The sequence below is a fragment of the Ochotona curzoniae genome, unplaced genomic scaffold, assembly GCF_017591425.1.
Source record: "Ochotona curzoniae isolate NIBS_2020 unplaced genomic scaffold, NIBS_Ocur_1.0 scaffold_2453, whole genome shotgun sequence".
Lineage (NCBI taxonomy): Eukaryota > Metazoa > Chordata > Mammalia > Lagomorpha > Ochotonidae > Ochotona > Ochotona curzoniae.
In genome coordinates, this window is record NW_024467094.1 from 7,887,545 (window position 1) to 7,913,886 (window position 26,342).

The 26,342-nt window shown below is 53.3% G+C and overlaps 3 protein-coding genes across 5 annotated transcripts; 2 read left to right on the forward strand and 1 right to left on the reverse strand.

Moving 5' to 3' along the window:
- Nucleotides 1-437: 437 nt before the first annotated feature.
- On the reverse strand, nt 438-20,831 carry ELP5 (elongator acetyltransferase complex subunit 5). Of its 3 annotated transcripts, XR_005885969.1 has the most exons (9): nt 19,370-20,119; nt 19,156-19,216; nt 18,994-19,074; nt 17,072-17,292; nt 14,524-14,705; nt 13,713-13,808; nt 13,477-13,577; nt 12,614-12,852; nt 438-451 (listed from the first exon to the last, which is right to left on the reverse strand). XR_005885969.1 is itself a non-coding variant. In XM_041001807.1 (8 exons), the coding sequence occupies exons 4-8, from the start codon at nt 17,199-17,201 to the stop codon at nt 12,738-12,740; spliced, it is 624 nt and encodes a 207-aa protein (XP_040857741.1). In that variant the 5' UTR covers nt 17,202-17,292; nt 18,994-19,074; nt 19,156-19,216; nt 20,693-20,831; the 3' UTR covers nt 12,516-12,737. The 3 variants fall into 3 exon arrangements, 2 of the variants coding, with proteins under 2 accessions (XP_040857741.1, XP_040857740.1); XM_041001807.1 differs by lacking the exons at nt 438-451; nt 19,370-20,119 and adding an exon at nt 20,693-20,831 and having other exon boundaries at nt 12,516-12,852; XM_041001806.1 differs by lacking the exon at nt 438-451 and having other exon boundaries at nt 12,516-12,852.
- Nucleotides 10,009-12,194, forward strand: CLDN7 (claudin 7). The gene is made up of 4 exons (XM_041001809.1): nt 10,009-10,687; nt 11,446-11,610; nt 11,707-11,791; nt 11,896-12,194. Exons 1-4 carry the CDS (start codon nt 10,465-10,467, stop codon nt 12,053-12,055), a joined length of 633 nt encoding a protein of 210 aa, XP_040857743.1. The 5' UTR covers nt 10,009-10,464; the 3' UTR covers nt 12,056-12,194.
- CTDNEP1 (CTD nuclear envelope phosphatase 1) lies at nt 20,243-25,725 on the forward strand. The gene is made up of 8 exons (XM_041001808.1): nt 20,243-20,716; nt 23,169-23,235; nt 23,324-23,442; nt 23,655-23,726; nt 23,966-24,082; nt 24,180-24,291; nt 24,685-24,769; nt 25,307-25,725. The coding sequence occupies exons 1-8, from the start codon at nt 20,615-20,617 to the stop codon at nt 25,365-25,367; spliced, it is 735 nt and encodes a 244-aa protein (XP_040857742.1). The 5' UTR covers nt 20,243-20,614; the 3' UTR covers nt 25,368-25,725.
- Nucleotides 25,726-26,342: the final 617 nt, after the last annotated feature.

Sequence of the window (26,342 nt, forward strand, 5' to 3'; positions counted from 1 at the left end):
AAACCCTACGTTCATAGGAGACCAGGATAGAGTTACTAGCTGGTGGCTTCAGCGTAGCCCAGCCATGGCCATCACAGGTTTCTGGGGAGTGAGCCAGTGGATGGAAGTTGTCAGTCCCTGTTTCTGTATGAAAAAAAAAAAAACAAACAAAAAACTAAAGAGCAACAGTGGTTGATGCTCACTTTAAAATGTGTGATTTTTGCAAAATATGAGTCATTTTGTGGGTACTGATTCCCTTCTGCTCTCACTTAAGCACAATTTTTTGAAAAAAGATTTATTTGCGATGCAAAGTCATACAGAGAGAGAGGGAAAGACAGAGATATATTCCATGGGCTGGTTCACTCCCCAAATGGCTGAGAAAGCAACCAGGCCAAGCTCAGGGCCAGCAGTTCCGTCTGGGTCTCCCACACGACAAGATCTCGGTCACTATTAGCTGCCTTCCCTGGCACATCTCAGAAAGCTGAACCCAAAGCTCTCCAACTTGCGGTGCAGGGGTCCCAAGTGACAGTTTAACATGCTGCACCACAATGCTCCCTCTCAGCACCCTTGATCTCGGGGTCGTCCATGCGGCCACGGCACGACCCTCCTGAGTATACGGCTTCCGATCCCAGGGCTGAACATCGGCGCCAGCTGCAGTTCCCACCTGCAGCAGGTAGCCCTTCCAGGTCCCGATGGCCCCTGGGGGGACCGCTTGGGAAGGCATGGCTGTGTCGATATTTAGAGCCCTTGCAGTTGCAGAACCGCTGAGTCACGGGGCGTGCTTCGGCCTCGTGTAACTGTCAGCCTGCGTTTCAGCTTGGCTGTCTCCGCCCAGCTGTCCGGCCCGGCCGCCCCTCCCCCCGATCCTCAGCAGCGCCCCCTACTCTAACTCAGCCCTTTAGAAAGTTATCTAAGCGCTTTGTGCCTTTTTGACTTCTCTGTAAACTGAGAACCAGGATAATAATAGTACCTGCCTCTTGGGGTTTGCAATGAAGGTGAATGAATACTGTGATATTCGTGCAATACTCAGAATAGATCGGATTGCATCAGCATTGTCGTTTCGCTTTTAAACAGCTCAATCCGGGGCTAACAGCACGTATTTAAGGTGTACAATTTGGTGCTTTTTGAAAGAGATTAGTTTATTTTGGGCCCTGCGCCATGGCTCAATGGCTTAAATCCTCGCCTTGCATGTGCCAGGATCCCATCAGGGCACCGGTTCGTATCCCAGCTGCTCCACTTCCCATCCAGCTCCCTGCCCGTGGCCTACGAAAGCAGTCGAGGATGGCCCAAAGCCTTGGGACCCTGTAGCGGCATGGGAGACCCGGAAGAGCTCCTGGCTCTGGGCTTTGAATCAGATCAAATCAGCTCTGGCCAACGCGGCGGCCATTTGGGGAGTGAACCAGTGTATAGAAAATCTTTCTATCTCTTCTCTGTGAGTTTGATCTACCTTTCCAATAAAAGATAGATAGATAGATAGATAGATAGATAGATAGATAGATAGATAGATAGATAGATAGAAAGATAGGACTAAAACATATTTCTTCACAAATTCTGCTTTATCTCTGGAATGGGAAACAGTAACTTGAAGGCCACTGAGACAGCTTGCAACTCCGGGGGAGAGGGAGCTGGTGGACAGAATCCACAGGGGTTTGTCATGGTTGGGTGGGTCACAGCTGTCAGGGCTCAGGGAGGAGCTGGGAGCTCAGGCTGGGCGACAGCAGGTGCCTGACTGCCACTGATGGCAGAAGGACCGGGAAGCAGCTGGACAGGAAGAGGGTACCAGGAAAATGTGCCCAATGGCACCGCTTCTGCTTTTGCAACATTGTATTAGAAGGGCCAGACCACCAGTAAAGGAAAGACTCAGGGAAGGAGACCCAATCAGAGCCGGAAAACCATAGATGTGAAGGTGGAGGTTGTTTCAGCAGGAAGTACCCTCCTCCTACATCCTGGATGTGCGGCCAACACGCACTCTAAAAGCCCTGGCAACTGGCTAGCCAGGGATTCTGCCTCCCCACTGTCCCTCTACTTGGCACAGGTAAAGCTTTCCTTTCAAGGGAGGAAAACAGGTTTATGGAAAAACATTATGTAAAGAAAAATTGAAACCCTGTGTGTTTTCATAAAATGCCTTTTCCATGCTCTTTTTAAAAAGGATCTTATTTTGTATTTTTATTGGAAACTCAGACATAACAGAGGGGAGGAGAGACAGAGAGGAAGATCTTCCTTCCAATGATTCACTCCTCCAGCAGCCACAATGACAGGAGCTATGTTGCTCTGAAGCTAGGAGCCAGGAGCTTCCTCCAGGTCTCCCACCACGGGTGCAGGGTCCCAAGGCTTTGGGCTGTCCTCAGCTGCTTTCCCAGGCCACAGGCAGGGAGCTGGATGGGAAGCAGGGCCTCCAGGATTAGAACAGCACCCATATAAGATCCCAACACAAGCAAGGTGTGGACTTTAGCTGCTAGCTACTGTGCCAGGCCCAAAGTAACCTCATTTAATTCTCTACTGCCAACTTTTTTTTTTTTCTTAAAATATGTTTTATTTATTTGGAAGGCAGAGTTAGAGGGAGAGAGAGAGAGGTCATCCTACATCTGCTTGTTCACTCTCCAACTGGCTGCCACAGCCAGGGCTGCCCAGGCCAAAGCCAAAGCCAGAGCACCAGCTTCCTCCTGGTCTCCCACATAGATGCAGCGGCCCAAGCACTCCGCTGCTTTCCCAGTCCCATTAGCAAGGAGTTGGATCGGAAGTGGAGTTGCTAATGGGACTCAAACCAGCATTCATATGAGATGCTGCACTGCAGGTGGTGGAGTACCTTTGTATACCACAGCCCCAGCCCCCATGCCATCCATCACTTACCCCGAGACAAACAGTCTTTTACATGTTAGTCACCATGGGCTGAATATATAATGATCTTGATGGTTCTTATTTATAATAATTGTTTACCATCATTATAAAATTGTCACATGTGAGATTTAATCAAAACAGTGAGAGTGATGCAGATTTTTTATCTGTGAGGACAGTGAGGAAAAGGTTTTTCTGGTTCCTTAGGGTTTGGGATAGCCCTGCAAAGACTTCTCAGCACGTTGACTCGGCAGTTCTGTACATTTCCTGCTTATCATCTTTGTCTGCTCTTGGAATTTTTTTTCTCATTGATTGACCAAACTGAGAAGAAAATAAAAGGAGGGGTACCTGCGTTAAGCCTCCACCTGTGACACCCAGATCCCATATGGGTGCTATTTGAATGCCAACTGCTCCTCTTGCGATTCAGCTTCCTGCTGATGTGCCCAGGCAGAGAAGTAGAAGATGGCTGTAGTGTTTGGAACTCCTGTCCCCACTTTGGAGAGCCAGATGGAGCTCCTGACCCCTGGCATTGGCTTGGCCCAGCTCTGGGTGTTTGGGCCATTTGTGGGAGTGAATCAATGGATGAAAACTCGGAGTACTTGGACCATCCTCTGCTGCCTCTCAGGAGCATTAGCAAGGAGCTGGATCGGAAGGCAAGTAGCCAGGACTTCAACTGGCACTGTGCTCTGCTATGGGATATGGGCATCTCAGTGGTGGTTTCATCTGCTCTACCACAGTGCCAGTAACCCTATAATAGGAATTTGTTTTATTATAGTTTTATGGTATCAGAGGCACATATATATAGCCTGTAGTTGACCAAAGGTGGTGAGATGGTGTGTAACTACCCTTCTTTCTTCTTAAAAAGCATTTATGGGGGACTTAGTGTGGTAGCCTCATGGCTAAATCCACACCTTGCAACCTCTAGGAGCCCATACAGGTGCTGGTTTATATCCCAACTGCTCCTTTCTCCATCCAGCTCCTTGCTTGTGGCTTGAGAAAATAGTCAAGGACAGCCCAAAGCCTTGGGATCCTGCAGCGGCATAGGAGATGTGAAAGAACTCTAGGCTCCTGGCTTCAGAATGGCTTAGCTCTCACCATTGTGGCCATTTGGGGAGTGAACAAGCAAGCAGAAAATCTTTTGCTCTGTCTCTTTTTATGTAAATCTGACTTTGCAATTTAAAAAAGAAGCTTATGGGGCCAATGTCATGGCATATCAGGCTAAGCCTCTGCTGGTAGCACCAGAATCCTGCCTGGGCACCCATTTGAGGGAGGTTCCACTTCTGATCCAGCTCCCTGGTAACATGCCCAGGAAAACAGTGCCTGAAGGCCTGAGTGCTTGGGTCCCTACAACCTGGCTTTGGAGTGGCCCGGCTCTAGCTATTGCGGCTTTTTGGAGAACAAACCAGCCCTGTCTCTCTGTGTGTCTCTCTTTCTTTCTGTAACTCCATTTCTTAAAATAAAATAAAAAAATATTTTAGGTCCTGGCACATTGGCCTACCGACTAAAGTCCTCGCCTTGAACATGCCAGGGTCCCATATGGGCGCCGGTTCTAATCCTGGCGACTCCACTTCCCATCCAGCTCCCTCCCTGCTTGTGGCCTGGGAAAGCAGTCGAGGACAGCCCAAAGCCTTGGGATCCTGCACCTGTGTGGGAGACCTGGAGGAAAGTTCCTGGCTCCTGGCTTCGGATCAGCGCAGCACTGGTCATTGTGGTCACTTGGGAAGTGAATCATCGGATGGAGATCTTCTTCTCTGTCTTTCCTCCTCTCTGTATATCTGACTTTGTAATAAAAATAAAAATAAATGTTAAAAAAATATTTTAAAAAATGTTCTTTAAGCGTGATTTATTTATTTAAGAGACAAAGAGAGAAACAGAAGCAGAGCTGCCATCTGGCTGGTTTGTTCTCACTTGCCTGTTAGTGTGGAGCTGGGCTGGGCTGATACAGCTCGAAGTGTCAGGTCTCTCACTGGGGGAATAGGAACCCAACTGCCCAAGCCATCACCACTGCATTAGGAGCTGCAGCCAGGGACTCTGAGTGCGGAATTCAGGTGTTCTGCCTGATGTCTCTCTCTCTCTCTCTCTCTCTCTCTTTTTAAAGGACTGATTGCTTTGAAAGACAGAGTGACACAGAGAAAGAGAGAGTATCTTCTTTCTTGTGGCTCACACTCCAAATCATTGCAACAGTCAGGGTCAGGGGCCAGGAGGTAGGAACCTGGCACTCCAGTCAGGCCTCCCACCTGAGTATCAGGGAGCCATCTGCTGGAGCTGTCACCCACTCCTTCCTAGGCAAACTGGCAAGGACCAGGAAATGGAGCCCCTGGGACTGGAACCCTATCTGATACAGGATGTGGACATCCCAAATGCCAGCTTGATCCACTGAGTCACAATCCTGGCCCCTTCACTGGCATCTGAACTATTAGGCTGAACACTCACCCCATTAATTTACAGTCCTCCAGGACCTTGTCAAACAAGGGTGTAACAGTAGCTATCTTTGTCCTTCTCACTATCATAAAGAGACAAACCTAATGTTTCTCCATTAAGCAAATTTCTAATTTCTAATCTTTGTTTGCTAAGAGGTCTTATCATAAGCAGGTATTGAACCTTATCAAATGCTGTGTAAAATGAGTGATTGTGGGGCCTGCATGGTGGCTGCATAGGCTAAGGGCCAGTATCCCATTCGGGTGCTGGTTCCAGTCCCTGTTGTTCCACTTCCCATCTAGCTCCTGCTAATGTGCCTGGGAAAACAGCAGAGGTTGGACTGAGCCATTGCTCACCTATACCCATGTGAGAGACCTGGAAGAAGCTCCTGGCTCCTGGCTTTGGATCAGCTTAGCTCTGGCTGTAGTGGGCATTTTTAGAGATTGAATCAGCAGTTGGAGGAGGTCTCTCTCTTTCTCTGTCTCTAACTCTGACTTTCAAGTTAAATAAATATTTAACAGAATGAGTGATTGAGGTGGTCAGATCATTTTTTCTTTAGTCTATTTGTGTGGCGAATTACAGATGGATTTTGTAATCCTGAAACACTTGCATTGCTGGCATAAACTGCTCTTGTTTGTGATGTAGTACTCCTTAAATACACTTTGACATTTGGCTAAGTAATATTTTAAGAATTTTTGCATCTCTATTCATAGATGAAGTAGGCTTACAAGACTTTTCTGGTATTATCCTGAACTGATTTTAGAGACAAGATTCTTCTAGCCTCATAAAATGAACTAGTTTGGGCTGCTTTAGGATGCAGTGGGTTAAGCCACTGCTTAATACACTAGTGTCCCAAACTGGAGTGTTGGTTCATGTCCTAGCAGCTCTGCTCCTGATCTGCCTCTCTGCTAATGTGCTAAGCACTGTAGTGATGATCCAAGCGTTTGGACCTCTGTTACTCACGCAGGAGATCTGCATGGAGCCGCTGGCTTTCCTCTGGCCCAGTTCTGACTGTAGTCACCATTTGCGGTGGGGAATGGGAAGCAGCGGGTGGAAGATCTCTGTCTTGCCATCTTTTTCTGTCACTCTGCCTTTTAAAGAAAGACCCTTTCACTGCTCTTCCAAGTGTGTATCTCAAATCTTCGCTCTAGAATGAACCACTTTGCTAATGGACCTGGGAAAGCAGTGGAGCTTGGTCCAACTGCTTGGACCCCCTGCAATCACTTGGGAGACCTGGAAGAAGCTTATGGCTCCTGGCTTCAGTCTAGCCCAGCCCCAGACATTGTAGTCATTTGTGGTGTGAACCAGTAGATGGTATATCTCTCTCTGTAACTGTGATTTTTAAATAGAATTTTTACAAATACATGTTTCTTTTTTTAAAAAGATGTACATTGTTTTTATTGGAAAAATGGCTACTAGGTTACTACCCAAATGGCTGCAATGGACAGAGCTGTTGATCTGAAGCCAGGAACCTCCTCTGGGTCTCCACATGGGTAAAGGATGCCATAGCTTTTGACATTGCTTACTGCTTTCCCAGGTCATAAGCAAGGAGCTGGATGGGAAGTGGAGCAGCTGGGACACAACTAATAAAAATGCTAAACTTGCTCAAAACCCTAAGCCTATCCATCTATCTATCTGCATGTGATCCTAGCACTTGCAAGCTAAGGTTTAACCAATTAAGCTATTATACCAACCACAAAATATGCAATTTTTTGCTTTTTAAAAAGATTTTTAAAAATTTTATTTATTTTTATTGCAAAGTCAGATATACAGAGAGGAGGAGAGACAGAGAGAAAGATCTTCCGTCCGATGATTCACTTCCCAAGTGACCGCAATGGCTGGTGCTGTGCCGATCCGAAGCTAGGAGCCAGGAACTTTCCTCCAGGTCTCCCACACGGGTGCAGGATCCCAAGGTTTTGGGCTGTCCTCGACTGCTTTCCCAGGCCACAGGCAGGGAGCTGGATGGGAAGTGGAGTCGCCAGGATTAGAACCGGCGCCCATATGGGACTCTGGTGCATTCAAGGCGAGGACTTTAGTCGGTAGGCCAACATGCCAGGCCCCTAAAGACTTCTTCTTCTTCTTTTTTAAAAGCAGCTGCAACAGCTGGAACTGGGCCAATTCAAAGCTAGAAGCTTTCTCCAGTTCTCCCATGTGGGTGCAGGATCCCAAATCTTTGGGCTGTAAAGACTTATTTTTATTGAAAGTCAGGTTCATAGAGAGAGAAGAAGATTCAGAGAAAAAGATCTTCTATCTATTGGTTCCCTCCCCAAATGGTCACAGTGGCTGGAGCTGAGCTGATCTGGAGCCAGAAGCCAGGAGTTTCTTCTGGGTCTCCCATGAGGGTACAGGGTCTCAAGGATGTGAGCCATCTTCTGCTGCTTTCCTAAGCACATGAGCATGGAGCTGGATGTGAAGTAGTGCAGCCGTGACAGGAACTAGAGCCCGTTTGTGATAACAACACCATAGGGCAGAGGACTAGCCTTTTGTTCCACCTCAGTGGCCCCAACACTAAATCTTATTAAAAAAATGCAAAAAGTACTTGGGTTCTTGCTCCTCCCAGAATTGAGTTCCTGGCTCCTGGCTTTGGCCACTTTCACCTGTTGTCTCTTAAAATCAAAAAAGACAGAAAACAGAAAACGGGCAGGTAGTCCTGAGAGCATTGACCTGACCAGTCTTTCTGATTCGGTCAGGCTGACTGCACAGCAGACACGGTATCTGAGCTGAGAGCTGAAGTGTGAGTTATTAGCTGGGGCCAAGAAGGGGCGGTGGGAGGGACAGATGAGTACCCAGGCAGAGGCATCTTGGTGGGCAGCAAACAGGTGATGCATTTACAGTGTGGAGACTGCCAGTGGGGGCCCAAGGAACGGTGGCAGGGAACCCCAGAATGCCATCCACTTGTAGGGGCCCAAGAATGCCATAGAAAAGTTTAGACATGATCTAAGTTTACAAATAAAGATCCCTCAGTTCAGTGTGATGCCTCAATTAGCTAATCCCTTACAAGCACCAGGATCCCATACAGGTGCCAGTTCATTTCCTGGCTGCTCCATTTCCCATCCAACACCCTGCTTATGGCCTGGGAAAGTAGCAGAGTATGGCCCAAAGCTTTGAGACCCTGCGTCTGGCTCCTCGCTTCAGATCGACTCAGATCCAGCTGCTGCGGTCATTTGAGGAGTGAACCAGCAGGAAGACAGAGATCTTTCTCTCCGTCTCTCCTTCTCTCTGTAAATCTTCCTTTTCAATAAAGCTAAATAAATTCTTTAAACAAATAAAGAGCCCCCGAGATGATAGGACTCAGCAGGACAGGAGTGGGCACAGGGGTTGGCTTGAAGACTGTCATGGAGTCCTAGAAAGACGTGACAGCATTGGGGCCCATGGAGCCGGCAGGGAACTTGGAGAGGAGTTGGGGACACTTCAGTTACAGAAACACAGGGTTTTAGAGCTGGAAGTCCCCTTAAAGAAACACACACATTCACAATTCAAATAGCACAATAAAAATGAATCACATAGAGTCCTCAAGAGTTTGCATTTTAATACAGAGGTAGGTTAATTGGAGAACACAAAGGACCCTTTAATAAAGGCACTGGAGAAATGAATTTACCAAGACATGTTTGAGCCAGAATGGCTAGGGTCAGAAATGAAGGAAGAGAGGGGCATTGGGGTGGAAGTGGGTAAGAGGGGTAGGGGAGGCTGGGCTCAAGGCACCGGAGGCAAGGTATGAGATGGGCTGAAAGGGCAGGGAGAGGGGTGCTTGGAAGAGTGGAGGGACCGTGAAGGAGAGCTGGGAGGCAGAGGGCGGAATCACAGCCCCCAGGAGTCGGTGAAGCTAGTGTCCAGAGTGGGACGGGGACGGGGGCCGGGGGGGGGGGGGGGGAATGTACACCAGAGGCCAGCCTGATGATGTGTGTGGTGTGGTCGGATGGGGAAGGTGGAGAATCAGCTTGAAACGACTCCAGGGGAAGGGAATGATGGGTGCGGCTGAGACTCTGACCCAGGCCTACCCCTGCTCCCCACCCTCTGCTAGCTCCCAACCTTGGTGCTTTCCCGGCTCTCCAGGGAGCCTCGAGGCTGGAAGGGGGTGGGGCTGCGAAGGGGCCGGATTCTGTCACGATGGGGACTGCACCGGGTAGGGTGGGGTGAGGTGGGGGTGGGAAGGAGGAAGAAGCCGAGCCCAGAAGCCCCGCATTTGTTGCAGGACCAGCCGAGATGAGATGGGGGAGTGAAGGCAGTGGGGGTAGTGTGGGGATGGGTGGTTGGCAGGTGTCTCAGAGACGAAAGTCCTGGAAAGCTGCCGAAAGGCGGGGTTCTCACAGTCTGGGTTAGAGCCATCGGTGAGGGCAGGAGGCAAAAGAAAAAGGACAGACACAGAGGGTGGAGGCGAAAGTTAAAGCCGGACCAAATGCACAGGAGATAGAAACTGACTACGAAAGAGCATCCCGGAGGCCGGCCCAGCGCCTGCGGCTCTGCAGTGATCCAGGTGCACCTGCTGCGAAGAGAGACAGGGACATCCTGGGGTCTTTGGGGAAAGTCAGTCCTGAGGGATAGCTCGCAGCTAGCAACTCCTAAGACGTCTCCGCCCCCAACCCCCTCCAGGCCAAAACCGGACGAGTGACTGGGCGTGACCCTAGTGCTCAGGTTTCTTCCTCTTTACCTGGGCAGGGAGGGGTGGGGGCCAGGACTTCCGGTGCAGGTGAGTGTCCCTTCGGTGACGTCAGGTCACCCTCGGCCGCCCCTCCGGTCCCGCCCCCTCCTCCTCCCGCGCTCCCGTTGCCCCGCGAGGGCGCGCCCCCGACGTCCTACAAATACTCAGGTGCGCCGCACCTGTCCGTCCGCACCTGCCGGCTCGCCGGCTCTTCCGTGCACTGCGGCTTCAGGCCAATAGCTCAGGATCTTATTCTGGGCTTGCCAGGCACTCAGGGCCGCGCCCAGACGGCCCCCGCACCTTTCGTTTGGGTCGTGTCGTCCAGAGCGCCGGGGGGACCAACCCGGCCTTGGGGATCGCTTTTGTGTGGAGCCGCTCCTCCAGGCATCGCCCGCTCCGTCGGCTGAGACCCCGGGGAGGGGTCGGTCTAGACTTGCTCGGGGGACCAGAAGATAAGATCTGCACCTAGCCGGTTCGCCTTTGTCTCTTTCGGAGACTAAAAAACTTTACTCAACTCGCTTTTTCTGTGGGGCTGCCCCCACCCCAAGTTCCATTTCCTTCTCGGGGCTCCCCGTCTTGTCTAGAAGGCGGAAATGGCCAACTCGGGCCTGCAGTTGCTGGGCTTTGCCATGGCCCTCCTGGGTTGGGTAGGCCTGCTGGCCAGCACCGCCATCCCACAATGGCAGATGAGCTCGTACGCAGGCGACAACATCATTACGGCTCAGGCCATGTACAAGGGGCTGTGGATGGAGTGCGTCACGCAGAGCACCGGCCTGATGAGCTGCAAATCCTACGACTCCGTGCTCGCCCTGTCCGGTAAGGCCGCTGGGGTCCGACGGGGCGGTCTCACCCTCGGGCCCGGGCGGCAGGGTGAGGTCCCCGGCAACCTGGGTTCCAGGAGGAAACGGAAGTGGCCAGGCCGGGACCGCGGGGCTGGGCGGGTGCGAACTGGGGTTTCTGGTGGGCGCACGTGGGCCTGTGCGCCCCGGCCACCTACGCGCCTCTTTCCACCCCTAGCCGAGCCTCCTCTAGGCAGGGGTGAGGGTCTCCACTTCCTTGTCAGTCTAGGCCTCGTCATCTCCCGCCAAAAGGGGACACAAAGGGACCCTGGCCGAGGGCCACGGAGCGTGTGTGGTCATGTGTGGGCTGCTTTCTGCGGCCTCTAATCTTATCACCCGATTAGCTAGAGCCACACGCCTGTGGCCTGGATTAGCAGACCCGGAGTCGGGGCGCTTTCGAGATGTTTGACCTGCACCGGGTGAGGGGCTCCTCGAAAGCCCCACAGGCTGCCCATGCTGCGCCCTTCCCCCTCGGCGGGGCGGTTTCATCGAAACCCTTGCGCCCCGGGCGGGTTCCGAGCAGAGGGCGGGGCAGGAGCAGGAAGGCCGCGGCTCCAGGAGGGGGCGGGAACCTGTGGGCCCGGGGCTGGCCGTTACTTTCGGCGGGAGGCCCCCAGGCCGCGGGCAGAACCCAGCGCCTTGCAGACAAGGGTCCAGGGGTTCCTGGGTGCGGCCCGGGACACAGAGGCTGATGCTGACCTGGGCAGCACTGATGGCCTCCCTGCCTTCTCACAGCTGCCCTGCAGGCCACTCGCGCCCTCATGGTGGTGTCTCTGGTACTGGGCTTCATGGCCATGTTCGTGGCGACCATGGGCATGAAGTGCACGCGCTGTGGGGGAGACGACAAAGTGAAGAAGGCACGCATAGCCATGTCTGGAGGCATCATTTTCATTGTGGCAGGTGAGCCACAGGTCTAAGGTGGGCTCCACCCCTGAGCAGCACTGGGCAAGTGCACCCATAAAGCATACACCTTATCTGAATTCCCATTCTCTCCAGGTCTGGCCGCCTTGATTGCTTGCTCCTGGTATGGTCATCAGATTGTCACAGACTTTTACAACTCCTTGATCCCCATGAATGCAAAGTAAGTCTGGGAACCCCACCTAGGGATCAGAGCTGGGATCCTGGGCTAGCAAGGAGGGCAGGGTCAGGCTGCTGTTCGAACCCTCTCCTCCCTTCTTTCCACAGGTATGAGTTTGGCTCTGCCATCTTCATTGGCTGGGCAGGGTCAGCTCTGGTGCTCCTGGGAGGAGCGCTGCTCTCCTGTTCCTGCCCTGGGAGTGAGAAAGCCTCATACCGCACACCCCGCTCCTACCCCAAGACCAACTCTGCCAAGGAGTACGTGTGAGCTGGGGCCCCTGGGCCCGGCCTGGCAGGCTCTGGGTGTACCCAGAGGCTTCTATGGGCCTGGGATAGGGCTCAGCCTGGGAGCAGGTGCGGGACAAGGCCTCCTGCTCAGTTCATCCCTGCACACCATGTACAGTTCTCTTGGGGGTGGGATGGTGGGGGAATATGTGTTTTGTACAGTAATAAAAAAAAAAGTTTTGGGAAGGTGGCCGTTTCCCACTTTGAGGGTCTCTGCTTTGTTGCTGGTGATCTTATAGGGAGCCTGGAACCAAGAGCATGCCTTCTTCACTGTAAAACACTCAGAGCTTGGCCCAGGCACAGCAGTTCTTCCCTATTCCATTTCTGTTTTTATTTGGGGCCCTGACACCAATAACTAGTGACTATGAGTCTTGGCTTCTCCCTGTCAGTCCTGTTTAAAAAGCTACCAGAGTTTTAATTTAAAAGAAATAATTAAAAAAAAAAAAAAAGCCTTTATTAGGTATCAGGCAGGTTCTGTCCTCCCACCTTCTTCTTGCCCTCATCCGTCCACTGTCTGTCCTGATGAGACTGCCCAGCTCACGCGGCAGTGCCACTGCTGCACACAGGGCACACAGGGAACACAGGTGGGGCAGGGATGAACTGTGTAAACAACACGATGAGGTTCTGGGCTCAAAGTCTTTCCCCCAACTCCAACTGCAGTCTGGTCAAACATCTAGGTCATCATCCGGGTCTTCCTGGTCCAGGTCATCATAAGCATCTGGCTCATAGAAGATGTGGCTGGTCGCCTGGCCTTGCCTGGGCCTCAGCAGAGCCTGCTGTCTGAAGAGGGAAGAATTTGGCGCTGGTGAGAATGGGTAATGGGTGGAACCAAGAAATCTCGTCCCGGGGCACTGTGACTCACGCGTGCGGCCATTCTAGGTCCAAGTCCCTTTCTCTGCCTTCCATGCCGAGTGCTGACGCACCTCTTGGCATTAGGACAGACACTCCAGGACTGCTCTCCCCAGAACACCTGACACGCTGAGCCGCTCCAGGGCAAGGATTCCTCTGTGGTCTTGCTTCACCCATCCACCCCCACACTGGGCACAGAACAGCAGCCACGTGCGTAGCCCTTGTTCACCAGCCCTTGCCACACCCACCAGACTATAGCTTCCTGTCCTCCAGCACTGTCGCCTAGAGATGAGGCCACCTCCTCAGGGTCCTGGCTGCCTCGGGGCCCCAGCCCAAATTGCTCTAAGGCAATCATAGAGAGAAGAGCCGGGAAGGCCCTCTGCCCTGGTGGGAACTATGGGTGGGTAGAGAACCACTCCCCACACCTGTCTCTGCAGGTGGACTTCAGCCCCTGTAAAAGTCAGAAAGGTTAACCAGTAACCTGGCATCACTGCATCGCTGTGGGGCCCAGACACAATCTACTTGGGGATCCAGGCCCCTGTACCCAAACCTTACTTTTCAGAGCTGAACTGGAAAGGCAGGGTCAGGCTATCTTTGGCTTCTTTCTCTTTCTTGGACAGGCGAAGGTTAAAGGTTAGATGAGTTGTGTGGTCCACCTGTAGATAGGTACAAAATATGCTGCCACTTGCCCCATCCCTGGCCTCCTGGACCCCACCCCCAACCTGTGCAGTGTTCCTCTTCCCTCAACCCTGCCCATGCCCCCACATTCTGGCCCTGGCAGTCTCAGATACCGGGGACGTGTGAGGAACCGGGTGGGGCTGGGGCTCCAGTGGGGGTCGCTCTTGGAGAGCCAGGCTGAAGTCCGGGAGGATGGAGAACCACTGGGTCTGAGCAAAAGAGGGGAGAGTTATGGTTTTCTTCCTTCTGGCCTCAGCCACAAAACACCTCAGCAACTGGCTCCTCTCAGCCCTTGCCCTGCATTTCTAACCCCTCCCTGAAGTCCTTTACCTGCAGCTGCTCCTCCCCACCACCCTGCCAGGTAACTGCCTGGGTCTGTTTATAAACCTTGTTCCATTTCCTGGAAGACAGTATCTTACTAGTTAAGCCCACGAGCTCTGAGTCTGGCATTTTTTTCCTAATGGATTTTTACTTTCATTTAAAAGGTAGAGTGTGAGTTTTTGTTGGTTCACTCCCAAATTCCGGGAACAGTTGGGGCTTGGCCAGGCTGAAGTCAGGAGCCTGGAATTCAACTTTATGGGTGACTGGGATCCAACCCCAGCACCTGAGTCATCATTTCCTGCTCCCCAGGGTGCACACTGGCAAGAAGCTGGCCCAGAAGCAGAGGCGGGACTCACTGGGCACTCCCGCACTGGACATGCATGTCCCCAATGGCACCTCAAATGCTGAATCAGATGTCAGCCCTGCATCAGGCAATTCTGAGTTCAAATCCTGGCTTGGCCACTTACTCCTTATCATCTTGGATAGGTGACTTAAATTGCTAGCCAACACAGGCAGACACTCCATGTCAGCTGTCTTTTCACTTTTTCCATCCTGTCGTCCCCCTGGCTTCCACCTCCAGACCTCCCTGTCACTTCTTCTGACCTGCTGAGTTGGGCGCTGTCGAGGCCTTCGATAGAGGATGTGAGCTGAGGCCTGGCCCAGTGTGCCACCCAGGGTCACTTCAGTCTGGGCAAGATTGCTCAGCGCTCCCACGGGGCCTGGGCCATGAAGTTCTTCATGCAGTAGGCCCAGGACACGCACATGCTCTGCTGGGGAGCGGTACCCTAGAGAGGGAAGAGGAATGGAGGTCATGAATGGCAGAGGAAACCATGCTGGGCAGAAGCCCCAAAATAAAAAAGGAGAGGCCCACATTCCCCCACAGCTGTGACCCAGTCCTGTTTGACCTTGGCCATGTCTACCACCCTGCCAAGCTCTACCAGCCTCACTTTACCATTTAGTACTTACTTAGCTCAGGGCCAATCTGATCTCAGCACCACTCTGATTCCTATCCTTCAGTAGGGCCTGGGGGGCCCCCAGCCCCTGGCACCCACTAACCCCCTAGCTGTACCTCTTACACAGTGAACTGCTTGCAGTTTGTGGAACTTGCCAAGATCTCGCTGGTGCCATAGAGTCCCTTTCTCCCTCCCCTCTTGGAGGTTATCTACAGAATGTCAGGTAATACACCAAGAACTTTTTTGGGAGGAAGATTTTTACTTGAAAGGCAGAGCATGTACACACACCAGACAGAATACCCCCTCCCTCTCTCCAAATGACCACAATGACCAGGAAATGCCAGGAGCTAGGAACTCCATCAAGGTTCTCCATGGGCGTGCGAGGGAATAAAATACTTGAATTTGTCACCTGCTGCTTTCCAGGTACATCAGCAGGGAGCTGGGCTGGAAGCCCTCTGATCAGGGTCGCAGGCCTTCCAAGCCGGGTCTTAACGCACTGCACCACAAATGCACCCCCGCACTCAACATTCTAGCACAATGTCTGAATCCTTTTGTAGGTCGGCATGAAATTACTTATACTGACCGGCAGAAATGACAATTTCACGTGGTTCATCCTAACGCTATACCCTTTACCAGACTATCTGGTAACTTTCTCTTAACTTCTCTATGCCCTTTATACGACTTTATTTCTCCATTAGCTAGGATTGTACCTGACATTGTATGGAGTTATCTTGCTTGTTGAATGGATGGATGAACGGACAACAGAGAAATAATGTGGGGGCAGGTTGGTGTGTTGTACAGTGGCTTAGGCCCTGCTTATGATATCAGGACCCTAGCGTGCCAGTCTGGGATCCAGATGCTCTACTTCTGATCCAATTCTATGCTAATGTGCCTGCAAAATAGCAGCAGGTGGCCTAATATTTTGAGCCCTTGCCACCTGGGAGAGCAAGATGGAGCTTTGGCCTGGCTGGATTTGGTCTGTGTCCATTGGAGGAGTAAACTAGTAGATGGAAAACCTCTGCCACTTTGCTTTCCAAATAAATTATTGTTCATTTCTTTTAAAACATTTTAAAGATTATATTTTACTAGAAAGGTAGATTTACAGAGAAAATGAAACTGAAAGCTCTTTCAACCTCTGGCTCACTCCCTAAGTAGTTTCAACAGCTGGAGCTGCGTCAATTCAAAGCCAGGAGCCAGGAGCTCTTCTGGGTCTCCCACGTGGGTGCAGGGTCCCAAGGCTTTGGGCCGTCCTCTACTGCTTTCACAGGCCACAAGCAGGGAACTGGATGGGAAGTGGAGCAGCTGGGACCCAAACTGGTGCCTATATGGAATCCTGGTGTTTGGAGGTGGAGGATTAGCCAATTGTGCCGTGTACAAACTGCAAAAAACAAAACAATAAAACCTCTAAAAAGCAAAACACCAAGAATCATGAGGGACAGGTGTTTTCATTTCCAACTCCCGTGTCCTGCCAATGCACACCGTGGGAGGCAGCAGGTTGCAGCTCAAGTACTTGGGTCTCTGCCACTCCCATGAGAAACCCGGATTGAGCTCTAGGTAGGTACCTGGCTTCAGCCCGGTCTAGCACTGGATTGGCTATTTTTCTGCATTTAGGAAATGAACCAGCAGATGGAAGATCTTTATCTCTCCCTGAGGGTTTTTTTTTTTTTTTCCTTTTTAAGATTTATTTATTTTTATTACAAAGTCGGATATACAGAGAGAAGATCCTCCATCCGATGATTCACTCCCTAAGTGAGCACAACGGCTGATCCAGAGCCAGGAGCCAGGAACTTCTTCCGGGTCTCCCACGTGGGTGCAGGGTCCCAAGGCTTTGGGCTGTCTTCGACTGCTTTCCCAGGCCACAAGCAGGGTGTTGGATGGGAAGTGGAGTTGCCAGGATTAGAACCGGTGCCCATATGGGATCCCAGTGAGTTTAGGGCGATGACTTTAGCCTGTAGGCCATGGTGCCGGGCCCTCTCTTTGAGTTTTATCAAAAACAAAAGTAACTGAGTTAAGTAAGTTAAACAAAAAAGAAATGATTGGAGAAGAAAACAAGAATGATTGGTTAGATGGCATTACGGAACAGCCAAATACCAGAAAAAAAAAAAAAGTTTAGCAGATGGAAGGGGGCTGACAGGTGATCCCTGACGAAGTTCTTAGGATGCAAACAGAAAAGGCACAGTCTGTCGGGAGGGTCTTACCAGGGCAGTGGTTCTGACATGTCAGGCTGTGCAGGACTTGGCAGAGTGTGCTGCAGGCGAAATGAAGCAACAGCCAGCTGAGAGAATCGACAGCAATGGTGACAGGTGTGGGCTCGGGCCTCATGTACATGGTTTTCAGAGCTCCCAGGGGTCCCCCAGCGGGGGCCTCCCCAGTGTCTGACCAGCTGAGAGGGTCCCTGAAGTGGTCATGGTAAATTAGCCTGCAGAGAGAGGGCAGGTGACAAGGTAACATTGCTACCCATCTCCAACTTCATACCCTCTGGCCTTTTTTTCCTCAATTTCCCCAAATATCCCAAATGTCACTGGAAGGTAACTATTGAGCTGGAATACAGTGAGAGCACAGATGTGAACATCAGCCTGCCTGAGTGTCAGCTGACCCATCCCTTTCAAGGCCCAGTTCTTTTCACCCATGAGATGCGGGATCAACTTCTTGGCATTTAGCACGGTGTTGGACCCACACTCCCTACCTGAGACACGTTAGCTATCACCGCTACCAAGGACGGGAGAAAGCAGAGGAGACCTGACTTGGATCCTGTCTGTAGCACAGCTTCAACACAGTCCAAGACTGAAAGTCATGGGGCAGTAGCGACGGATAGAAACAACAGCTCAGAAAAAGGAGACGCTCCAGGGCTGGAAATCCTGGGAGAACTTCAGGGCACAGAACCTGTTCCCAGGGGCTGGTGCAAAGCTCAACTGGCTAACCCTCCATTTTAGGTACCGACATCCCATTTGGGCACCAGTTCATATCCCAGCTGCACCACTCTGCGTTCAGCTCCTTGCTCCTGGCCAGCAAAAGCAGTGGAGAAAGGCCCAGATCTATGAGCTCCTGCACCCACAGGGGAGACCAAAGAGCAGCTCCTGGCTCCTGGCCCCTGGCTGCAGCCTGGCCCAGTTCTGGCCATTGCGGCTATTTAGGGAGTGAACAGCAGACGGATGATTTTTTTTTTTTTTTGTAAATCTATCTTACATACACACACCCACACAAAAGGATCTTAAAATTCAAAACACCAATGAACACAATCTACTGAGTTGCCCAGACTAAGAAAGAGGAAAAGCTTTATTCTACAGATGTTTCTTCATCAATCAGGGTCTTTCTTGTTTGGGCACTTTCAGTTACTTTCTACTGGTCAGTACACCCTGGCACTTGCACCCACTAAGGTCCTTTTCCACTGGTTCCAGACTCGCCAAAGCCACCGGCTTGTGCTGGGCCTGTCAGTTCCTTGCACTATCCCCAGATTCACTAGAATGGGAGCAGGTGAATTTTGTTGCTCTATGGTTGGATTTTGTATCTCTATGGTTGGATTTATTTCCTTTAAACATTCTTAAAGGCTTATTGATTTTTACGTGGAAAGTCAGAGTTACAGAGAGGGAGAGACCAGGTGAGAGTTATTTCCATTCACTGGTTCACTCCCCAAACAGTGGTGTCTTTGGCAGGCAGGCTGTTGCTGCTCTTTATTCTGCACTTTCAAAGGATTCCCCATGGCCTTCAGGATGGCAGCTAACTCCCTTGTTGCGCTTCCTAAGTTCTTTCACAAGCAGACACCTCTTTCTCTAGCCCCCTTATTTTGCACATGCTGTTGCCTCCCGCTCTGGGACAAGTTCTTCAATAGCCTGTGGTCCTGTGGTGAGCGTTGAGGCCAGCCCGGAGTCCAGGTCTGGATGAGGCTCCATCAGATTCTGAGTAACGCAAATAGCAGAGAGCTTTGGCTAACCCGCAGGTGCAGCCTCCAGCATCGACCTGCACCGCGACCTCTGACGATCTTTCCTCACTGACCTCCTACATTCCCTCCTTGGACTTCCCGAATCATCAACACTGCGGTTTGTTGCTCGCACTGTCTGCTCCCTCTACCTTCCTGCTTGGAGGTTCACACAGAATCCAAGTTCTTCCCACCTGTACTTACCGGCTGTTGACCTCGGGGTCCAAACCTTCGCAAAATTCCTCCTTACTCACTTCCAAGCCCAGAACGTGCACCTGTTCCCCACTGGGGCCGGAAGGAGAGAGGTCATGTCACAGAGTGCTGGGGCCCGGGGGCTGCCTCAGCAGGTCGCGGGGGGATACTCACGAAAGCGCAGCTTTCCTGACCAGCGCCTTCAAGAGACTGCGTCCCTCCCACTCCACGGAGTCTGGGAAGAGCGAGGATGGACAGAGTGAGGAACAAGATTCTCGTCCTCAGAACCCGTCGCCACTTCCACCCTCGTCTATGACCCATGATCCCTTTTTAGCGAATGCCGCCACGAGCCAGGCCCAGGAACCCCTGTCCGCTGTCCAGGTCTCACCCCGAAGCAGTACGAGGCCACGATGGTCCAGCAGCGAGTCCAACATCTCCGACTCCGCCAGCGTCCGGCGCCCTCTGATGGCGTCACGGCGTGCTGCCCCGCCCCCTCGGGGCACTCCTGTGCCCTCCTACCATAGCGAACCGGCAAAGTTTGGCAGCAGAAGGGAGGAGCACCTCCTGAGCGCGGCGCACCGGCGTAGGGATGACGTCCCCGCCCTGCATTTGCACCGCGACTGGGACTAGTTAAAAGCCGTTGGGGCAGTTGTCAGGAGAAGGGGAGGAGGACGCACGCGCCCCCTTTACGGTCCCAGCCCTAGGGCCAGTGACGTCACCACGCCACGCCCGCTCGTTCAGGGCGGGACCGCCTCCGTCTCAGGCCCTGCCCAGCAGCCAGCCTGTGCGCGTGCGCGGTCGCGCAGCCTTGTTGGGAGGACCCTTCGGGTTTTCTTTTCCCTACCCCCCGCGGACGTACTAGGGGGAACTTTAGTCCGGGTGAAGCCAATACACGTCACCACCGGAAGTAGTGTCAGAGAGGAAGAAGAGGGGGGAAGACAGAAGGAGGGAGCCCTCTGGGCGGTAAAATGGCGCCTGTCAGAGTGGGAAATCCAGCTGCAGAGGCTGCAGCCCCGCTCCGCAGGGGCTAAACGACCCCCGACCTCGGGGAGGGGGAGGCCACTCCGGCCCAGCGCCCCGCGCCCTCCGGCTCCCCCTCCCCCTCCGTGCCGGCTCTTCCGCCCAGCCAGCCCGTCCTCCGCCGCCGCGGCCCTTCGCGCGCCGCTGCCCCCTCCCGCCCCTTTCTCTCGGGCAGCCCCCTAGCGCGCCTGCGCGGCGGGCCACCCTCCTCTTTCTCCCCCTTCCCCTCCCCCTCCTCCCTCCCTCCCTTTCCCCAGCCCCCTCCCTCAGCCCCCTCCCCCAATTCTCCATCCCCTTCCCTCCCGGTCTCGGAGGACCCCGTCTTAATCCTGACCTGTCTCGACCTGCAATCTCCCCGAAGTCGTCGGTGCCACTCCCCGCCCATGTGGGCCCCCGCGGGCTGCCCACGCCTGTCCCCCAGCTCCCGGTTCCGCCGGGCTTTCCCCTCTCCGGGGGTGGCTTTCTGAGCCGTCCGCCCCGTGCCCCTTCTCCGTAGCCTTTCCTGCCACTCGGGGCCCCCGTTCCCCCCTCCCGGCGGCGGGGGGCTGCCCCCGGGGGGCTGGCGGAGCTGGGCCGCGGGGGCCCCGGGGCCGGCGGTGCCGGGGTCATCGGGATGATGCGGACGCAGTGTCTGCTGGGGCTGCGCACGTTCGTGGCCTTCGCCGCCAAGCTGTGGAGCTTCTTCATTTACCTTTTGCGGAGGCAGATCCGCACGGTGAGCCTGGGGTGGGACGGGAGCTGGGGATGGGGGAACCTCTGTCTGCCGAGCTCACAGGCTTTCGGGAAGTATCGGGCTTCGGTCAGGGCCTAGCAAGGGGTCCTTCGCGGGGAAGGAGGACGCGCCGAGTGGGGTGTGGAGTGGAGCGGAGGGGAGGCTTTGGTTTTGAGATCTGGAAGTGCGGTGCGGGTGGGCTTTGATGGCCCTAAGAAGGACTGGTTACAGCAACTCTTGGGGGGCTAGAGTGGTGGGTGGGGCGCTCTTTGAAAAGGGTGGAGTTGTTGCTGAAGACACCCAGAGGTGGGGAACACCTGTTTGCGAAGACATGTTGATGTGGGCATATGAAGACCCTGCATTGGAACCTAGGTGTCCATGGTGGGAGGACATAGGTTGACCTACAGGGATGGGAACTTGGAAAACAAGCCATGGGGGTGATGAAGAAGCTCCTGTGTTCATTAAGGGAACTCCTCCCAGAAGGCTCCCAGAAAAAACTTCACGGTGTGTAGCTATGTTGATTGAGACCCTGGAACTAAAAAAGACTTTATCGTTATTATTGTTGCTACTGTGATGGGCTTCTTTAGGGGAAAGGAACGCATTCTAGTTTTGGACTCCGTGCAGCTGGGTGAGGCTGGTTAGTTTTAAGTCTTGAACAAGAGTTAGTTTTTTTTTTTTTTTTTTTTCCTCCAGGAGACCTTAGCATTAAAAGGGATGGGCGAGGGAGAGGGAGTGGGGGCCGAGTGCATGTGGCCAGGAATCCCTGCATTCCCTCGCCTGTAGCTTCTTTCCAAGGTCACAGCTCTTGCTACCACCCGGCTCATGGATGTGCCCTTATGTGCTACCGAGAACTGGGCAGTCCCTGGAGGGAGCTGAGGGGGCAGGGGCCAGAAGTGCAGCTGGCTGGAGCGGGGCAGGGGCCAGGAGTGCGGCTGGTCGAAGCCCAGCATAGCACAGGAAGATAGACCCAGTCAGGGCAGCTGGGGCAGCCCAGTTGAGGCTTGCCCTCCCAGCCCCAGGTGGAAGAGCCTGTTGATGTCACTGGTTTGGGGAGGGTGGGCCTTTCTCTGAGTTTGTTCTTTTGCCAGTGTACCTGCTGGACTTACTGATTTAGAGCCCATCTGGGAGCTTGGGGTTGTAGGCAGGACTCTTCCCTAGTGACAAGAACTGGGAGCTGAGAACATGCGGGGTGCTGTGGCCTGTGTGGGGCCAGCCCTCAGAGTTTCCTTTGTGTGTTGCCAGCAAACCTCTAGGACTTTGTTCTGAGCACACACACACACACACACACACCCTCTAACTCATCTGTTTCCCAGGTGGGCCATAGGGATAGTGCCCCGGCTGTCTCCCCAAGTGAGGCTCTTCTGGGCAGTTCTGACCTCACAGCCTTTTGTCCTCCCTCCCCTTCTAGGATGGCTCCCTCCCCCACTCCCTTGCTGGCAGATGCATGAAGCATTCCCTACATGCTCAGCCTGTGCAACCCGAGATAGCAGTGCGGGACACCCGAGCTGCACGGCCTTCCTCTTGGTCCAGGGAGAAAAGGACAGAGTGTGGCGTGAGGCCTCCAGCACAGATCGGGAGCATTTGTGTCTTAAAAGAGCAGAGCGGGCAGTTGGCTGGCTTTGCCTTGACTTCCCTGAGGCTTGGGAAACTGGAACCTCCGGAAGGGCGGTGCTGGAAGGCTGGGGTGGTGACCTCTCCCTCACCAGCCCCACCGTGCTCCGGCCCTCTCCACTTGGCTGGGCAGGTGGGCCTTCCCCGTTGTCTTGGCCATGTCCTCGTACTGGGATAGGAGGCTGTGACGAGTGCTGAGGTTCCCAACAGCTTGTGACTTGGCTAGTAGCGACAAAAGTGGACAGGTGGCTGGTTAAAATAGGCCTGGTGGCCCCCAGCCAAAGAACTTAGCTGACCTGCTGGCCTCTGGATTCCTTCATCCTCTGCTCCCCTTGAGGGATCCAAGGGCCTCTTGACTCTGGACTCCTACTGTCCTGTCCACTAAGGGGTGGGAGGCTCCGGTTCCCAGGAGGAGCTGATTGGAGTTGCCACCTGGAGCCCTTGGGGTGAAGGCCAGGCATGGAGGGCATGTGTGTTTCTTGGTTGCATTGCCTGGTGATAGGGTTAAGAGGACAGGTTCTGGGCTTGGACTCTGCCTGGATCCAGACCTGGCCCAGCCCTTTCATTGATTCTCCCTGTATTGACTGACCATCCTTGCTACAGTGTTGCAGGCACTGGGGCACAGCCTCAGCCAACCTGAAAGCCTTGTGCTCCTGGAGCTGCTATTGTAGGTCAGGTGTGTAATCCCCTCTAAACCTTAGTGTCTTCATTCTAAAAACAGGGAATGTTACTAGGGTTGTTCTCAGGATTCTGTGAAGTCCTCCCCAGTCACCTGCACAGTACCTGGTGTCTTCTTGCTGTGGAAGCCTTCTCAAATGTTCTCATCCTCTCTTGCTATTCCCAGGTAATTCAGTACCAAACTGTTCGCTATGATATCCTCCCCTTATCTCCTGTGTCCCGGAATCGGTTAGGTGAGTGTGCCAGCTGGCCACCAGGGAGGTGGGCGTCCCACTTGGGGCCGCAGCTCAGTCGGCCTTATCCCGTGCCCTTGTGATTCAGCCCAGGTGAAGAGGAAGATCCTGGTGCTGGATCTGGATGAGACACTCATTCATTCCCACCATGATGGGGTCCTGAGGCCTACTGTGCGGCCTGGGACTCCCCCAGACTTCATCCTCAAGGTGCGTAGGGGTTGGGAGTGGTTCTGTGGTTATGGCTGGTGCTTGGCCCACGCCTGGGCTCCCTCTCCCAGTGCCAGCCAGGGCCCCTGGTTCCCTTCCACTGGCACCAGTGTGAGCCTGAAGAAGGGAGGGACACCGTGGGCTGGGGTGTGCTTCTGGCCTGTGCTGTGCTTCTCACCCTTCTCCCTGGCCGCCTTCCCCCAACTTCACAGGTGGTCATAGACAAACATCCTGTCCGGTTTTTTGTACATAAGAGGCCTCATGTGGATTTCTTCTTAGAAGTGGTAAGTTTGCAGAGCTAAAGAAGAATTAATTTAGGGGATTAGCAGGATGAGGGTGGGGCTAGAGAGATGATGAACTTGGAGGCTTGGAGAGTGGTCATAATTTTTTGTGGCCAGAGACACTTGGTAGACACTGCTAGAAGGCCTGAAGGACTTGTATGGTGTCCTAGTGCAAGAGGACCAGATGCCTCAAGCAGTCAGTCACCTCCCATAACCTCTTGCTTTCTCTCAATCTGTGTCAGGTGAGCCAGTGGTACGAACTGGTGGTGTTTACAGCAAGCATGGAGATTTATGGCTCTGCTGTGGCGGATAAGCTGGACAACAGCAGAAGCATCCTCAAGAGGAGATACTACAGACAGGTAAGGGCTGAGTGAACCTGGGGAGGAAGGTGGGTTCCAGGAGCAAGTCCTGGAAGGGGTACGGGGGAGGCATGCAACATAATCCCCTGCCTTCCAGCACTGCACTTTGGAGTTGGGCAGCTACATCAAAGACCTCTCTGTGGTCCACAGTGACCTGTCCAGCATTGTGATCCTGGATAACTCCCCAGGGGCTTACCGGAGCCATCCAGGTATGGGGTGGGGTGGTGAGGCTGGCAATTCTGACCTTGGTCCTTGAATACTCTTGAGGTCTACCCTGGGGCTAAATACAAGGTATTGTCCATCTGCAGTGAGAGCCCCCTCCCCCTTCCCATGTGTCCCTCTCTGACCCCCCATGTCTCCCATCATTATTTCAAGTGAGACACAATGGCAGGTCTGACTAGACCCTTTGCACTCTGTGCTGACATCTGGCTCTTACAGTTTCCTTTTGGAGGATCAGGGAGCTTTTATTTAGGTGGCTGACTTGGGGATGGGTTAGGGTGTTTGTCATTGATGACTTCCTTGCCCTTCCAAGGTGAGGGAGCCAAGCCTGGGTCTCTGCTGACCTCTCTGCATTTCCCCACCTGCCTTCTTGCCCACCCTAGACAATGCCATCCCCATCAAGTCCTGGTTCAGTGACCCCAGCGACACAGCCCTTCTCAACCTGCTCCCGATGCTGGATGCCCTCAGGTACGGACAGAATGAGGGCAGAGGGTGTGGCTTATTTCCTCACAGACTTGGTGTTTGGAGCCAGGCCTTGGCACTCCCACACTTGTCACTTTTAGTTGCTGGGTTTTGGGCACGTTGAACCTTTTCCTCTTATGAAAATAGTAGTAATTTTAAAAAAAGATATATATACCTATGTATACATACATACATTTATTTATTTATTTATTAAAAAAGCAGAGTTACACAGAGAGAGGAAGAAACAGAAGTCTTTCATTCCCTGGCTCACTTCCTAAGTGGTCATAACAGCCAGGGCTATGCCAGTTTGAATGCAGGATCCTTTCCCAGGTCTTTCATTTGGGCACATTAGCAGGAAACTGGATGGGAGCAGCTGGGGTTCGAACTGGCAGCCAGTGTCACAGGCAGCAGCTTCATTTGCTACTCCATGAGCCAGCCCTAGTGTTGGTCCTTTCTGTCCCCCTCCCCCTGCAGTGAGGCCACCTCGTGTCAGCTCCGAGGAAGGTACTTGCTGTGCCCACACGCATGTTGTCGTCCTCCCAGGTTCACCGCCGATGTCCGTTCCGTGTTGAGCCGAAACCTTCATCAACATAGGCTCTGGTGACAGCTGCTCCCCCTCCACCTGCCTTGGGGTGGGGGGGAAAGGAAGGGCGAGCCGAGGTGAGGACTGCCTGGGCAGGGCCTGCCCTTCCCGCCCCTCGCCGCCCTGGGAGTCCCATGCTCTGCTTGGAGTGAGGATGGACGCACAGGCCCGAGTTGGGAGCAGCCTCACTCAGCTGGTGTTCACACTCCATGGAAACCCCAGACTGGGACAGACTGAGGCCCGGCAGCACCAACCCTGCGTCTGGTGGAGAGGAGAAACTGGCCAGAGTGAGACAAGGACACACCGTGGCCCGGGAGGCTCTGAGACAAGCCAAGTCAGCTTTGTTGTGATCTGATTTTTTAAAAACTCTTGTACAAAACTGATCTAATTCTTCACTCCCGCCACAAGGGCTGGGCTGTGGGTGGGAGACTGGGATTCCGGCCACTGGATCTCCCCAAACTTAACCCTTCCCTTCCTTTCCTTCTATTTTTCTCTCCTTAGATTCCCTCAGACCTGTAACCAACTTTCTCTTTTTGTTTTCCTTTCCTCTCTTTTAAACCATCATTATAACTTTGAAACCAAAACTGTCCTAGCTCCTTCTCTGGGGTTCTGGGTATTGACGCGTGGGATTGGAGGGGGACGCTCTGAGCACATCCACCCTGTTTCTGAGGCGCCAACAGGAGACTGTGGCACCCAGGGCAGGGAGGAAAGCTGGAGATGGCGCCCTGAGCGTCCACAACTGAGGCTTTGGTGGGAAAGCTCCAGTGACCACACACACTGCGTGGGCTGCACCGAGAGCCGTGGACAGGGGTCGGAGCGCCTGAGAGCAGCAAGATGCAAGAGGAGGAAAGCAGGAGAAATCCGGAAGCCCCAAAAGGCACGGAACTGGAGACAAGCCAGGCTGTGCCCGGGCACTGACGTGGACAGGCGCCCGGCCGCCCGCTGCCCTCCCTGCCCGGCCCTACTTCTTGCACTTGCCACGTGACGCTCCGCCCC

Bases quoted from the DNA above. Each gene is read 5' to 3' on its own strand.
- CLDN7 (XM_041001809.1), top strand. From the start codon at position 10,465: ATGGCCAACTCGGGCCTGCAGTTGCTGGGCTTTGCCATGGCCCTCCTG. The intron at 11,611-11,706 runs GTGAGCCACAGG...CATTCTCTCCAG, and splicing joins CATCATTTTCATTGTGGCAG to GTCTGGCCGCCTTGATTGCT. The intron at 11,792-11,895 runs GTAAGTCTGGGA...TTCTTTCCACAG, and splicing joins TTGATCCCCATGAATGCAAA to GTATGAGTTTGGCTCTGCCA.
- ELP5 (XM_041001806.1), bottom strand. From the start codon at position 19,415: ATGTTGGACTCGCTGCTGGACCATCGTGGCCTCGTACTGCTTCGGG. The intron at 14,706-17,071 runs GTAAGACCCTCC...TTCCCTCTCTAG, and splicing joins ATGTCAGAACCACTGCCCTG to GGTACCGCTCCCCAGCAGAG. The intron at 13,578-13,712 runs GTATCTGAGACT...ACCTATCTACAG, and splicing joins CGGTTCCTCACACGTCCCCG to GTGGACCACACAACTCATCT.
- CTDNEP1 (XM_041001808.1), top strand. From the start codon at position 20,615: ATGATGCGGACGCAGTGTCTGCTGGGGCTGCGCACGTTCGTGGCCTTC. The intron at 23,443-23,654 runs GTGCGTAGGGGT...CCAACTTCACAG, and splicing joins CCCCAGACTTCATCCTCAAG to GTGGTCATAGACAAACATCC. The intron at 24,292-24,684 runs GTATGGGGTGGG...TGCCCACCCTAG, and splicing joins GGCTTACCGGAGCCATCCAG to ACAATGCCATCCCCATCAAG.